General features: G+C 47.4%; 1 protein-coding gene across 2 annotated transcripts in view; it reads right to left on the bottom strand.

Moving 5' to 3' along the window:
- Nucleotides 1-5,650, bottom strand: part of ABCB7 (ATP binding cassette subfamily B member 7) — a gene marked incomplete at its 5' end in the record, with an annotated part of 41,706 nt that extends 36,056 nt beyond the window's left edge. Inside the window, one exon of one of the 2 annotated variants that reach the window (XM_082323002.1) lies at nt 5,483-5,650. In XM_082323002.1, the coding sequence (XP_082179128.1) occupies nt 5,483-5,650 (168 nt within the window). Of the gene's footprint in view, nt 1-5,128; nt 5,201-5,482 lie in introns of those variants that run through there. The other variant, XM_082323003.1, reaches the window with a different exon arrangement.
- Between the last annotated feature and the right edge of the window lie 8,750 nt (nt 5,651-14,400).

Raw genomic sequence — 14,400 nt, 5'->3', positions numbered from 1 at the left:
GACAACTGATGCTCCAACAGCTGTTGGAAAGAAGCTCGTTACTGTTCTAGAGTGTACTGATAGGACATCATAACAATATTTTACTAATAATTCATATCCTTTGACCCCAAAGTTCGCAAAGTTCTCTTCTGACCGACCTATGAGACAAACAACGTGACGGAAACAACTTCTATTGAAACACCAGCAGATCTGGTCTCAATTACTGCATTAGATAGGCTGCTTACTTGACTGAAGCTATAAACTGTCACGGGGTTAAGAGACGAATACAGCAAAAAGATGAAAAGATTTGCACAAGTTACACAGGAAAATTTAAGTTCTTCTTTTCAGTCTTGAGCCTGGAAGACTGGAGGTTTCAATCCTCTCTCAAGCTCCTGCTAAAAACCAAGTCCCAGCAGAGAAATAACGAATTAAACAAGGTGAACAATTTACTTCACTGGTAAGTTCTCCAGCCATCAGAATATTATTAGCAAAGCTGCCCAAATGAGTGAGACTGCAGCTTACCCTGTCACCCGCCGCACATCCTGCCGGCAGACTCGAGACTCCACTTTCCCTCACTACAACTCTTTCCTGATAAATTTAAGACTACAAAGGAAAGGCATACTTGAACCTTATTGCAACAGATCAAAGTAGCAGGTTATTGCTTTAAAGGAGCAGAAGCAAGTCCTGCTTATTTCTGAATTTAAGAAATTATGCAGGGAACTTTAATTCTGGCATTTCCTAACTTTTGAATGCTTGACTCTGCACCATTATGTTCTTTTAATGTCTTTTTGGATATGATTCTATATACTCTAAAGGATGAAACAGATGTCTAGTACTGATTGCACATAAAAGTCATATTGCTGAAGTGTCATGACTGTTGGTAGTAGTTTAAATACTATAAATGCAAACAAACAACAGGGATTAAACACATTTGCGCAAGGTCAAATCCACACTTAGAAGCTTCTCTCTGGAGTATGTTACGTACTGTACTAATCTAACGGGGATTTTTTTTTTTTTTAACTGTAACAGAAAAGATAACTGAAGGTAGGATTCCCTGGGCAGTATTCAAGTCCCACTGTTAATTTTGCTGAGTTTGCAGAGCAAGAAAAGAAGATGAATGGGAAAGAGCGGAGGACGATGAGAGAAAAGGTGAAAATAGTCTGGTATAAATATAGACTAAGCTGTTACCAATATGAACAATATAAACTTAACTGGAGTTCCGTTTCACAATGGCCAACATGTAATTGCTCTGTACACATATCCAGAGCAAATGAAACCAAGAAGGTTAAAATAAAAGATACCTTAAGGAGTTTCCCCCGTCACATCTTACTAATATACCCGCACATCTGGCTTGGTTTGGTAAAACACGCCTCAATGGCAGAACGGAAAACCCACAGAGCATCACAGCAGGCACCCCACCATACAGCACAGCACCCCCTGCTACAGGGAGTGTTGCTTACCCTGCGTCCCCCCCGTATCCCCCAAATGACTTTCAGATCAAGTTCCCATACTTCCATCTCTTCATTATATATCCTTCCTCACAACAATTCTCAGTATTATTAGACGTCCATTTTTACAGATAGACATATGGGATTGGTGATCTGCTCAGCAGCAATACTTCCTCTATAAAGGGATTTTGAAAAGTCAAGGAATTTCAAATACTCTGTTACAAAGCGTGCATCTGTCAGTAAAGACTGCTGACTAACAGAGACCATTGATTAATAGTTCCCATGCATCAAGCTATTCAACTACACCATCAAAGTCTAGAGAAGAGAATTTAGCAATGCACATAAACATGTGAAATGACATCTGGACAATAAACATCAGTATAATTTTACTGAACAGACCAGGCTTCAGGTAAAAAAAAAAAAAAAAGGCAAAATATAAATAAATTTAATGAAAACACCTGAAACTTCTCTTACAACCACTTCCAGAGCAAGGGATATTATTAAATTATGCAGAAGAACACGCTGTTTATCGCATGTTGTGTAGCAGCTGGAAGGGCAAGATAATGCAAGAAAAAAAAAAAAGTATCTTCTATTTTTTACCGTTACACTTGGAATAATTTGCAAAGCCCTGCTTTCCACAACTGCCAAAGTCCTCTCTGAAAGAAACCCCTCAGTGTACTTCTTGACTTATACAGATTCCTAGTAAAATAATTATCCCTAGTTAAAGGCTGTTGGACCTTTTCAGTCAAATGCTATTTTCCTTCCATTCAAGTTTTAGATTGAATAGAATTTGCCATTGCTTTTATTTTGGATGTGGGCAAACCCGTTCTACAAAAAAACCCCAAGCTTCCTAGTAAAAAAATAGTCTTTGGTTACTTTTCAAAGTTTACCAAGCAGGCCACACCCAACATGCCCATTCTCTCTAGTGCTACTCAGCAGAGATCCTAAATTCAAAACACGAGTTTTGACACGATGAACCCCTGCCGACTCCAACCGCAGGAGGGGGAACTGAAGGAGCTACATTTACAGAAATACAAACTGATCTCAATAGCAAGAAATGCAGTCAGAACACAGTTCCACAATATTTTTGACACCTGATTTTCCCCTCCATAAATTTAGCTATTTTCCTCTCCAGGATACGAATGTTACATGTCTTACTACTCAGAAAAGCAAGACTCTAATCAAAACTACTGAAAAATGTTAAATGTGAGGGAAGAAAGACACGGTCTGTAACGCAACAGCACTCAAACAACTCTACTGCATTTGAATCTCATTGTACTAAGTGCCATAGAAAATACATACATTGCATTGTAATATTACTAAGCTTAAAAAAAGCTTACGACTGACATGAAACAATGAAGACGAGGGGTCAAGTACTGCATGGATGCAAAGCAGAGTAGAAGGATGACGAGCAAGCATCTGAAATAATCTTTTTCAAGAAGAATGGTTAGTAATTTTGCTTTTATGGGCATATTTCACCAGAGCTTTTTCCTTCCTTTAACCACGTTTTTCTCATGAATTAAGCTATGGCCACACTGTTCAGCAGTCTGAGCTGTAAAAGGCACAACTCTTGACTGACACAGCTATGCTGTCACAAACCTCTGCTATTTGTGTAGTTATACCAATAAAAGCAGAACTGGGGTCGTACAGTTGATTTTACTCACAAAAGTGATTTCACTACAGCAGCGAGAAGCACTGCGCTGCTGGTACGACCTTCTCGCAGCAGGGGCCCGGGAAGGCCCTTGCTCTTTAGGAACACTTTGGGGAAGACCTGCCATTAAAGCCAACTACCTGGATTTCACAAGTGGTTGGGTCCTGCCAGCCTCCCATCCCATGCGAGATTAAGAGGCTGAATCACAGGCATTTATTTCACATTTACTGCCCTTAGTGATACTCAACAAGCTACTGCAAAACCTAACCCATATTTGATACCTAGAATATAGCAATAAAGGTAATATAAGAGCTTTCCTATGCACTAAAGTATACATACTAAGATGTCTCATCACACAGTAGCCTGCAGGCTTTCACGAGAACACGCGCTATAAAACACTACTTTCATTAAACCTTATTCCCAGATGACTGTGAAGCATGCAGCTCAGGACCACGGCAAACCAGTTTAAGTTGTTTTAAATGCAAAACCAGGTGTGTTTCTTCAATTTTTTAATATACAGAAAAGGTTTCAAAATCAGCCCATTAAAAATATTTACAGTCCTCATTAGTGTATAAACATAGGAAAATAATTAAATAACTGAAACTAAAATAGGTTGCATATACTTGCTCCCAGAAGATTTTTTAATGCTAAATTACCTAATTTATAAAAATCAATGGCTAATCACTCTGAAATACAACCTGCTGAAGCGCCTAGCCAACTTCTGACAGTCACTCCTATTGCTGCAGGCACAATATTTCTTGAACTAGCTGAAAAATGAGAAGAAGAAAAAAGAAAAGGAAATGGAAATGGCAGGACAGTGCATTTTCCTCTGTCAGCAGATTTAATTAAATGTTAAAAAAATAACGTCAACTAGTCCCAAAATTTTAAAGGACATTATAACCAAAAACTCCAGGACACTAAGTTTGAGCCTCCTGCTAGACAATAATCAAATAAATTTGCACAACACACTTACATAAAATGTGTTGCCTATTTGTCATAATGTGGCACAAGGTCTTTATTTAACAAAATATAAGATCTTGCTCGTGCATTTAATGAATTCTAGTTTTCATCCAAATAGAGCTTGATGCAGAAGTAAAGTAAAAATTAATCACCAGACTGTAAAAAAAGAAATGCCTAACTGACCACTTTCTAACGCAGAAATGCCTAGAAACTAGAAGGGCAAGGAGATGAATACATATATATATATACTACAGACATCACTTTAGCTTTATAGTTCTGAAAATCTAGTGCAAATCAACATTTAGCAACATGCGGCAATTAAAACTTGTCAGCAAGAATTGGCATTTCTTACATGAAAATAAAAACATTCAAAAGGAAAACAGGATTAAAATTAATACTTCTATACATCACCATGATAACGTTGTTGTTTATTTACTAACATCTGAAATAAGATTCCAGGAACACTGGACAATACTGAGTACTCGATATATTTTAACGTATCCAAGTATATTTGGTCTGCATCAACTTCAACTCTCAGCTTCTCGTCTTGCACAAGTTTCAAAACTAAAACCCCCCAAAATTTACTACTTCAGTCCTGCCCATCTCATCTACTAAGTAACATGAACTTGACTGTAGTCCATGACAGAATTCTGCCTGTCAGAGGCAACTGGTGAAGGCAGGTGACAATGAGAAGCTACTCATAAATAGCAGTACTCTGAGGTGGGGGAGAAAAGGGTTATTATCCAACAGAAATAATAGCTACCCGAGAGTTTACGGAAAGTTCATTCACTCAATCTTTGATACGCTTCCTCCACTCACTTTGAAAAATGCATATGCATTATTGAAAGCTGGGCTCATTCGAGATACGTACTCAATTCTTTACTTGTAAAAAAAAAATCATTCGCTGGAACATGTTACAGCCTTCCACTGCTGACAGAAAGAGCTCCAATTCCAATTTCCTTTCCCTACATAACGGTGAAATTTGCTGTCAGCATAAATTATTCTCTATACAAATGCTGAGCATCCGTTCAAAGGCATTGGGTTTTAATGTTTAGAGACGTTAAAGAGACGATCAAATGCCCGAACGCACCGTAGACAGACAGAACGGCCACCTAAACACCACCACACCGGAGGGAGAGGTTCAGCCTGAAGTTGCCTGGGCCCAAACTCGCCCAGGACTTTTATCAGTCGCGACCAAACCCCTCTGCGCGCCCGCTGCAAAGCCAGCACCGCGCCGTGCCCCCCCAGCCCCTCTGCAAGGGGCTCCCCCGCCGGGGCGGCTTCCGAGGGCGAGGCGGCGGCCCCGGCCCCCCCGCCGCCCCGCTGCCGGGCGGCGAGCGCTGGCAGCCGGGCAAGGCAAGGACGAAGCAGGCCGTCCCCGGGGGCGGCACCGCGGGGCCCGGCGCCCCTCCTCAGCCCCTCACCGCCCGGCGTCCCCACGCACCTGGCCGCTCCCCGGGGCCGCCTGGGCCCGCTGCCGCCCGCTCCCCGCAAGCCAGCCGTGCGCGCAGGCGGCGGCGGCCGCCGGAGGCCGCAGCAGGGCGAGGGCGAGCAGCCGCCGCTTGCGGAAGGCGGCCGCCGCCAGGCTCCGCGGAGCCCCGAGCAGCGCCATCTTGCGCGGGCAGGAGAAGAGAGGATTGTGGGAGGGCGGCGGACTCGCGGGGCGGGAGGGGCGGCGGGGCGGGCGGAGCCCCGCTCCCGGCCCGGCCGCCCTGAGGGGAAGGCGGGGCACGTCGCCACGGCAGCGCCCCGCTCGGCGCCCGGAGCCCGCCCAGGCCGAGCCCTCGCCCTGCCGCCCGGACCGGTCGGTCTGGCCGGCGGGCAGCGGCGAGGCGGGAGCGCGCCGAGGTTGCCCCCGGCCCTGCCACGGCGCCCCGAGGGGGACGGACCCTGCCCCGCCGGGCCGGGGAGCCGCCGAGCCCTTCCCGAGCCGTCACCTCCTCAAGAGGATTTTTGTTCTGACCGCACCGATAAAGGCGTCCTTTCTGAGAAACCGGACTGTCGAAATATGGGGGTCCTCAAGGCCGAACCACGCTCACATGGGTCACCAGCTCCATTAACACGGCGGTACTTCGTAATAAAGCCTCTCGGGCGTTCTCCACGCGCAGCCGGACACCGATGTCGCCGCCAGACCAGGAGAGGGGCCCGAGGTGGCAGACGCCTCCCTCCCGGCAGAGTTTGGGGACCCCGCAGAGCAGCCGCCCCGGCGCCTTCCTCGGCTCGGGGGGAAGGCGTCAGCCCGGCGGCAGGTCCCCCCGCAGACCTCGGCCTGTATTCCACACCCTTCCCGGGGTCAAGCTGTGAGCTGCCTCGGACAACTCCTCCGGCTCACACCGCCGTGATCCCAGCTCAGCCATAGTTCCTTTGAGACCAGAATAACGCAGCAATAGCACGGCTCCTAATTAAACACCGGTTTAGGGAGACAGAGATAGGCCATGGGCTGCATTCACAGCGCCCTGTATGCTCTCATCTGATCGGCATGCAGAGCCACGAGGAAGCTGTAACTCTGTGTGGCATTTTTAATCACGTAAAGATTTCTTCAAAGCTACCAGAGCTTGATTACTGATGCTCTTGCCTTGAGGGAGAGCTGTAAGCCCATTGGCGGGGGAGACAGACAGACAGACAGACAGACAAGAAGAAGAAGACAACTGGCGTAAAGCGGATTTTTATTGAGTCAGGCCTTCTCTGGCCTGCGCCTTGATACGCAACTTTGCTGCTGACCAAGATTCACTTTAAAGAACAGAGGTGACATTTCTCTGTCACTAATCTAATTCTTCACCATAATTGCATCTGGCAGAGCCTGGCCTGAGCAGTACCACCCAACGGCATCACTTAGAAAGATAAACAGAAATTCCAGGCCTACGGCTTCCATACACCCCCTTCCCTAGGAGTCACCTTCTCAACATGGAGGTTCGACCAGGCAAAATGCGATAACTGTGACTCTTTGTCTAGGGCAGCTGGGACACACGGGCTGCCCACGCTGCAGCATCTTCCCAGTGATTTCAAATGTTTCTGCAATGCCTCCACACGCGTTGCCGAAACAGCCTTCCTACAGACAGCGTATGCAGGCAGATACAGCGCATTCTGGATGGCTCAGCCCTGCAGCACCGGCTCTCGGCCGTACGATGTGTGTCCACTGTTTCCACCAGTATCAAGCTCTTTGGGTGGGCGCTACAGGCAATATCCTGCCTGTGGAGAGAAGAACCCTGACCTGTGGCAGCGCAGCAGAGGCTCCACGGCCTCTCAGAAGGAGATTTACAAAAGCGCTCCACAAACACCTATTGCTAAACCTCACAACTCTCCATTCTGAGACAACTGCATTATTCCAGTCTCTTTGGCAAATACGGAGAGCAGAGCAGCTGCCCGATGCCTGGACGCTGTGACAGAAACTGTCACACGCTTCCAGTAAGAGCCTGCAACTGAAGGTGGAAAACACGCGTTGGATCCCTCCGTTCATACTCCCCAGGACAGACGAGCACTGGTTTCTTGCCTAACGTCGTTTTCAAGTTCTGAAGCAAGCACCAGCTGCGTAAGAAAGAAATATATTCCTCCCATGAAATGCGAGGAGCCATGGTTAGTGTTCTGGGGGAATACTGAAAATGCCGTTCTGTCACTCCTCTAGCACTGAAAAAGCCCATCAGCAGACGGGCGGCGAGGAGGCGATTAATTTTGAAGAAGGGATTAAGAGCGCTAAATGCTGGCGGCTTAGTTTACAGATAACTAAGGGGTGACCGTGCCCCATGCTGTAAACATTTAAGAAGGGCGAGAAATTATTAATGAAGATGGAAGGAAGGAGGACTGGAAGTAATGGGATCAAATTAAATACCGGAAAGCGACGGATAAATATCTGGCAAATAATTGCCATAGCGGAAACGTGCTAGGGTAGTTGGCATCCCCTCATTTCGGCTCTTTAGAATTAAAACGGCTACGGCAGGGGAACGTTTTCTGCACCGAAAAACCTGGCATGACACACATATCGAGATACTTACAAGATCCAACGGCTACGTGGTATTTGATGGAAAATTGCATAATTAATCATTTTAATGTGCCGTTAGCAGGAACTGAGCAAAAACTCAGAATTTCCGTGTTTTCTGCTATCATTTTATTTTCTCTACACGTCTAAGGCTAATAAGGTACTTAACCGATTTGATCTTAATATTTTCCCTGCCAATTTTGCCTTTACCTGCTCTTCCTTCTCCAGTGACTCCCCAGTGCTGCTGGTTTCATTTCCTCCCACAACCAGTCCAGGCTTTTTTCCAGTTCCACTCTTCCCTTTCTCCTTTGGACACCAGCTTATTTACATGACACCAGATTATCGATGCCGGCACAAGGCGCTGCACAAACCCCGAGAGGGCCACAGAAAGGAAAAGAGGCCGCACGCCCGTACGGTCAGAAACGCGACAGCCCTCGCTCAAAGCCAACCAACCAGGAGAGCAAAGCTCCTGCTACAGACGCAGAAAGCTAACCGGCGAGTTTTGTAAACTTACGCTGTTTAAAGTAGCTTGCCGCCAAGGGAAAAAAAAAAAAAAACGACTGTTTCTCTGCAGACTTAGCTGTAGAAGCAGAGGATCTCCTTGGACAAGCCAGGCAGAAACCACGGCACGCTCCAGAGCTGGCAGTCAGAAAAGGCGACAGATGCAGCTGGGTAGAAGAATCAGACGCTCTGGGAAGGGAAATAACTCACCGCAGAGGAGATCTGCGACTAGAATCCCAAAAGGGGTCTAGGCTGGACTTTTTCTGCACCACCTCCCAAAGCACCATGAAATACTCTGCTGCCAGTACCAAAACACAAAAATATTAAATGCTAAAATCCTGGGGCAGACTGCTGTCGCACTAATCGGAGGGGTGCCCGGGGTGACTCTGCAGCAGGGCCACCCGTCCTTCCCCGCGCCGGGCAGACGGCAGCCGGGGCTGGAGAACGAGGTCAGCGTGCGGGACGACAGCCCGCGGTACCCCAGCCCGCTGTACGGCTGCCTCGGGGGTGTCTCGCTGTCCCCAACAGCAACACGAAGACAAAAAACGAAGGCAGCCCTGCCCTGCGGGGTGTTGGCACGAAGGCTCATTTCCTCACGTTCCCTCGACGCTTTGAAGGCATCGTCTGGCCGACAGAAGATACTGGCAGTGGGGACTTGGGCAGTTTTTTCCTGTAGGAGCCGTACATCAGGCTGTAGTGCAGCAGCACAGCCAGTCCAGTGTGGCGGTATCACAGGCCTCATAAAATCAAGGCATTTCAGAGGCAATGAACTGGAATGAATTTATTCTGTTGATTTCAAAAGGGATGAATGGGGAAAATGCAGTCAGAATGGACCAAAAAAACGACACTTGCAGATGGAGGTGAACTGTGAAATACAGGGCAGAATGAAAGAACGAACTGCAGTAAAACATGGGGTTTTATAAAAAGCTACAAAAATGGGCTCAGGTGATTCCCATAGGTGTATTAATTCAGGCCTTTTGAAGCATCAGTTTTTATCACAGAATCCTCAAAGCCGAGGTTGATGTTGGTCCTTAGAAACCCACTCTCATCCCGAATACGTTTGATTATGAGCGTGTTTAATCCTGATCGAGAAATAGCAAGAAGCCACCTGCTTATTTATAGCCTGGTAAGGAGCAGAGCTGGCAACGGACGTGCTGACGTGAAGCCGGCTTCGCCGTGCAAAGAACGTGCCCGAGCGGAGGAGCGTTGCTAACAGCTCGCAGGTGCGGTGCTGACGGGTCTGTGACCGCGTTCTGCTGAAGGACCGGAGGAACTATGGAGAAATCCCATTCATTGTACGGGCAGAAGATGGTTCCAACTCACTCCGTCCAAGGAAACGACTGAGAACGAGTGACAGCGCAGAGGGTGTAACTCTTTCTTTGCAAGCAGACTGGTTTAGTGCCTGTACCGAAGGAATTACTGCACTAAGTAACGAGTACACTTTGTCTGCACCGTGCACTTGGTCCGTCCGTACTGCACTAAGAAATGACTTTTGGAGAGGAGGGGCAATACTGAAGAAAACGCTTAGGAGCTTTTTGGTTGTTGTATTTGCCTGTAGCATGAATGGATTTGTCTTCCCACCTTTTCCTAACTGCCCCCATCTCTGTGTTGTCTTGCTTCCCTTCTCCTTTTCTTGTCCTCAGGGGACTACAAGTATTAGCTTTAAATACGAAGCAGACAGTTAAAGTCTGATCTAAGACGTTTCTTACTGGCCAGGCAGCGTCAGCCAGCTAACAGCGTGAATTGTGGAAGTTTCAGTATTTGGTTAAAAACAAGCACTCAGAGAGCAGTAACTAGGATACCGCACAATTCGCAGGAGGGTGAAATGGGACCCTTGGCAGTTAACAAGCCTAAAGACAAAACAGAATTAAAAAATAAAACTCAACTGACCTGTCCGTATGAACGTCACAAAGATGGAGATAAATAAATCAGCTTGTTGATGCCATAAACCAGTCATTTTATAAATAATACTGCACCTAGCGTACAACTGCTGATAGTCCTGTACTATGGAGAGAGCGTCTTTCTGGTTTGACTTCTAGACACATTGCACTGATTAAGTCAGGTTTCCCAACTCAATAATCTCTCGTTTCTAGTAACGTATGGCCTGATCCTTCACAGCACCTCTAGCACAGTCCCCTGTATCCCAGCAAAGTCACCTCTTTTCCCTCTGACCTCTGTTCGGCAGGGCTGGCACAGCACTGGGGTCCTGGAAGGCGCTTCCTTAGGCGGCCGCAGTCGAGGCACGCATGGTTCTGACCTAGAGGAGGCAGCAACGGGATAAGCATCAACACCTCAGCTGAGAGTCCTTTCTTGAAGGGAAAACTGTACAGATCAACCCAGTTGTGTGTTTTACTCCTCATGCAACTCAACTCATGCCTTGCAGATACCAATAACAACCTCTCACTGAATTCAGTGAAAATGGGATTGGTCTTCAATTAGCACAGGCCTTGCAGTTTGTTTGCATTCTGGGAGCAACTCAAGGCCCCTACCAGGGATGAAACCCCAAGGGGGCCAGGTGTTATAATAAACTATCTCTAGTCCTGGTCTTAACAAGTTCATACCTACTCAGTTAGAGGTAAAGCAGGCACGGTGGAAAGGACAAACGTTCAGGCTGTTAGATGTTTCCTTCGCGCACACCGGCTGGCAGATTGCCACGCTGCCATGAGGCGACACCAGCACAGAACCTGCCGTGCTTGGAGCTTCATGGCACCGAGCCGAGACTGGGCACTCTGCGCAGACACCTCTGCCGGCATTAGGGACTTTGCAGTTGCAATGCCTGCGTTTGCAGATGAGTGTCCAGTCCTCCCACCCTTTACTTAAGTAATAAAGCACAAATGGGTTGAAAACCCCAAAACATACTGCAAAATGCTTCTCGCTCAGGCTCACCTTTCCTCTGGGGGTCTCTCTGTTTCGCTAGGCTGGATGTTTCCCTACTTGAGACTTCATCAGCGAGTTTTCTCAGCTTGGATCGCAAACACCGTCACGCCAGAGCACAGGGGAAACGGCCCTTCTTTCGGTTTTGTCTCCAGACAGCTGCTGTAGATGAATTCTCCCCTCCTCCTTCCTCCTCTGTCAAACAAAACTAAAAATCACATACATTTCCCAAATATATCTTAAAGAACAAAAGAGGACGAATTGTGTCTGACACCTGACTTCTGGGGAGGGGGAAAAAAAGAATGATTCACATAAATGTGACAGCCGGGCACTTGCACCCCGCAGAAACAACCAGTCACACCCCCAGGCCCGCTCCGAGCTCAGGCCCGCTCCGAGCTCACCTCAGCGGCGGCCGGCCCCGGCCCCGGCCCCGGCCCCGGCCCCGCGCTCACTTGTCCCCGACGACGGTCTGCAGCTCCCGCAGCTGCTCGTTCGTGGGCAGCAGCTTCAGCTGCGGCCCCATCGCCGCCGCGACGCCCGCCCCCGCCGGGACCGGGACCGGGACCGGGACCGAGACCGAGACCGAGACCGGGACCGGCACCGCCGCGGCTCCGTTGCTGCTGCTGTCGGGGCTGGGGCAGCCGCTGTCCTCGCCGGGCTCCGCGAAGCGGATCAGCCGCCAGCCGCCCTCCGCTCCTCCTGCGGCCGCTGGTTGTGGCAGGGCATCGCCTCCACGCGCCGGGGCGCCCTCGCTCTATTGGCTGCCGGCGCCGCCACTCAAGGCCGCGGCGGGAGCGCAGGCACGGCGGGCGGGGCGGGGCGGGGCGGGGCGGGGCGGGGCGTTCCTGCCGGCGCCTCCCGCCGCGGTGACGTCGCGCCCCGCCGCCCTCCCGCGCTTCGCGCCTCTCCCTCGGCCCCTCAGGGTGCCCTGAGGCGGCGGCAGCCGCGCCCCGGCCGCCGGCCGCTTCCCCCGCCTGCTCCGGAGGGGCCAGCGAGAAAATGTCACAGACGTTTGCTCAACAGAAGAAATACAAGCCCCGGCGCGTGGAGGCGAAATAACACCTTATTTATATTAAAGTTTTTAAGTTCTTCCTCATCAAAGGTGTTTCATATGATTATAACATTGTAATGAACTTCACTTACAGCGACAAGTACTTATTTCTTCCAGCTGTAAAAAGGTGGAGTACAATTTCCTAAAGACTATTTATAGAACTAAGATTTATAATTATTAAACATTCCTATAAAATGGAAAAAAATCAGCACTGAATGCCAGATAATGAGTATGCCCAGGGGAGACTCAAACCTGTATTTCGTATGGTAACGTCGACAATTCCAGTTATGAAAATGGAAGTGCCCCCAGAGCTGTGGAAATCAAAATGAATTCAGGAGTCAGGCCAGAGGATAAAGAAAAGTGACAATGCTCAATCATAATTTAGAATCAACAGCACTGGAAGGGTATGAACACAAGGAGGGGAATGCTTCACCAAAGTATACGAAGAAGGAGGGAAAACGAATGGGAAGAAATGAAGGCAAAGAGATTAAAAATGGGAAAACAGGACAAGGTTGGAGGGGGGATAGAACCCCTCACTCAGAGGTACAGAATTTGTTTTGGCAAGTACAATATGTGCCAAAAGGCACAGTGCTGATTTGGAGATGTACTTATTGGACTGTTGTACTTATGTCTAGAAAAATACAAACTATTCATCCTCAGACCTTACATTTAAGAACAGAGCAGCTACACACACATTTCAAGTGCAGTGTGAATTATATTTCATAGGCAATTAAATAACTAGCATAAATGAGCTGTATTTTAAAATGTCTGACTGCGTTACAAAAATGGCATTTTGATTTTCTTCTTACAAAAACATGTTCCTGCCCACCTTAACACTAAGCAAGACTTGTCCTGTATTTTGTTACGGCAAACAGGTTACCTGTTGTATGAACGTACTGCTGGCTGTTTTACAAATCATTTTAAATTTATCGTGTCAGTTAGTTCTGTTACAGATAACACACAGCTACAAAACTATCTAAAATCCTAACTAGAATGCTTGAAAAATCCTAACCAGAATGGCAGCCGCTGGAAAAGGCTGTTTAACCTCTCACGTTATAGCCACAAGCCATCCTAATTACAAGTGACTAATGTGTTGGAGTGGTTTTTTCGGGGGGGGTTGGGGTGTTTTTTTTTATATTCCAGGCCTTTAGCTGTGGTGTTTTGCAAAAGTTTTAGGCCCTCTAGGGCAGAAAGCATTTTCATTTCTTTTTCTCTTGCAGAGTACCAAGGGCATTGGTTGATCTTGAAAAAGTAATAAATGTTCCATCTTAAAATGATAGCTACCTTAAAAAGTTCAAAGAGACAGTATCCTCTTGAGTTTGTGTCATGTAGAAATCTCACAAAAACCAGAGGCGTTTGCTATTGCTCTGCGGTTGGCAATTAAGTACCAAATAAAAACCTTCCATTTTTCTGTCTTGTCCTTTTGCAGATGCGTGCTAAAAATGGATCATCACTGTCCATGGTATGTCCTAGATACTGGCTTGCAGTTTTCGGAAAAGAGAGGGGGTTTAAACACATTTCTTCCACAGAATAGTGCCTGTATGCCTCTTTCATTTTAGACCACGCACCTCTTTATGTTGGGAAATTTATAAATGGATTACGCTTTGAAATTGCCTGAAATGTTTGGTATTTGGAAAGACAGATTGTTCGTGTTTGTTCCATAAACTATGTGTAAAAAAGCTGTCGTAGCGCTAGAATTGAAAACCCAACTGCTACTTCACTCTTGGACTATTACTCAGATTTTAAAGGGACTTCACCTTAGCCTGTAGTTTTGGGCATATAACCGTTTCAGCATGCAGCTGGTGGTTGCTTTCAGTAATGAGATTTGCACGCAGATTGTTTCTGAAATGATGCCTGCCACCTGTGCATGGTCAGAGACAGGTTGTGTGGGATGGTGCATGGATGAATTCAGCTTTATCCTTTTTTGAGAATTGCTGCCGCTAAATTTCTTAAACTCCATTTT

The sequence above is a fragment of the Platalea leucorodia genome, assembly GCF_965183815.1.
Source record: "Platalea leucorodia genome assembly, chromosome: 10".
In the NCBI taxonomy this organism is placed as follows: Eukaryota; Metazoa; Chordata; class Aves; order Pelecaniformes; family Threskiornithidae; genus Platalea; species Platalea leucorodia.
Note: the sequence above shows the minus strand (reverse complement) of the source record. Positions and strands in the feature narration are given on the sequence as shown.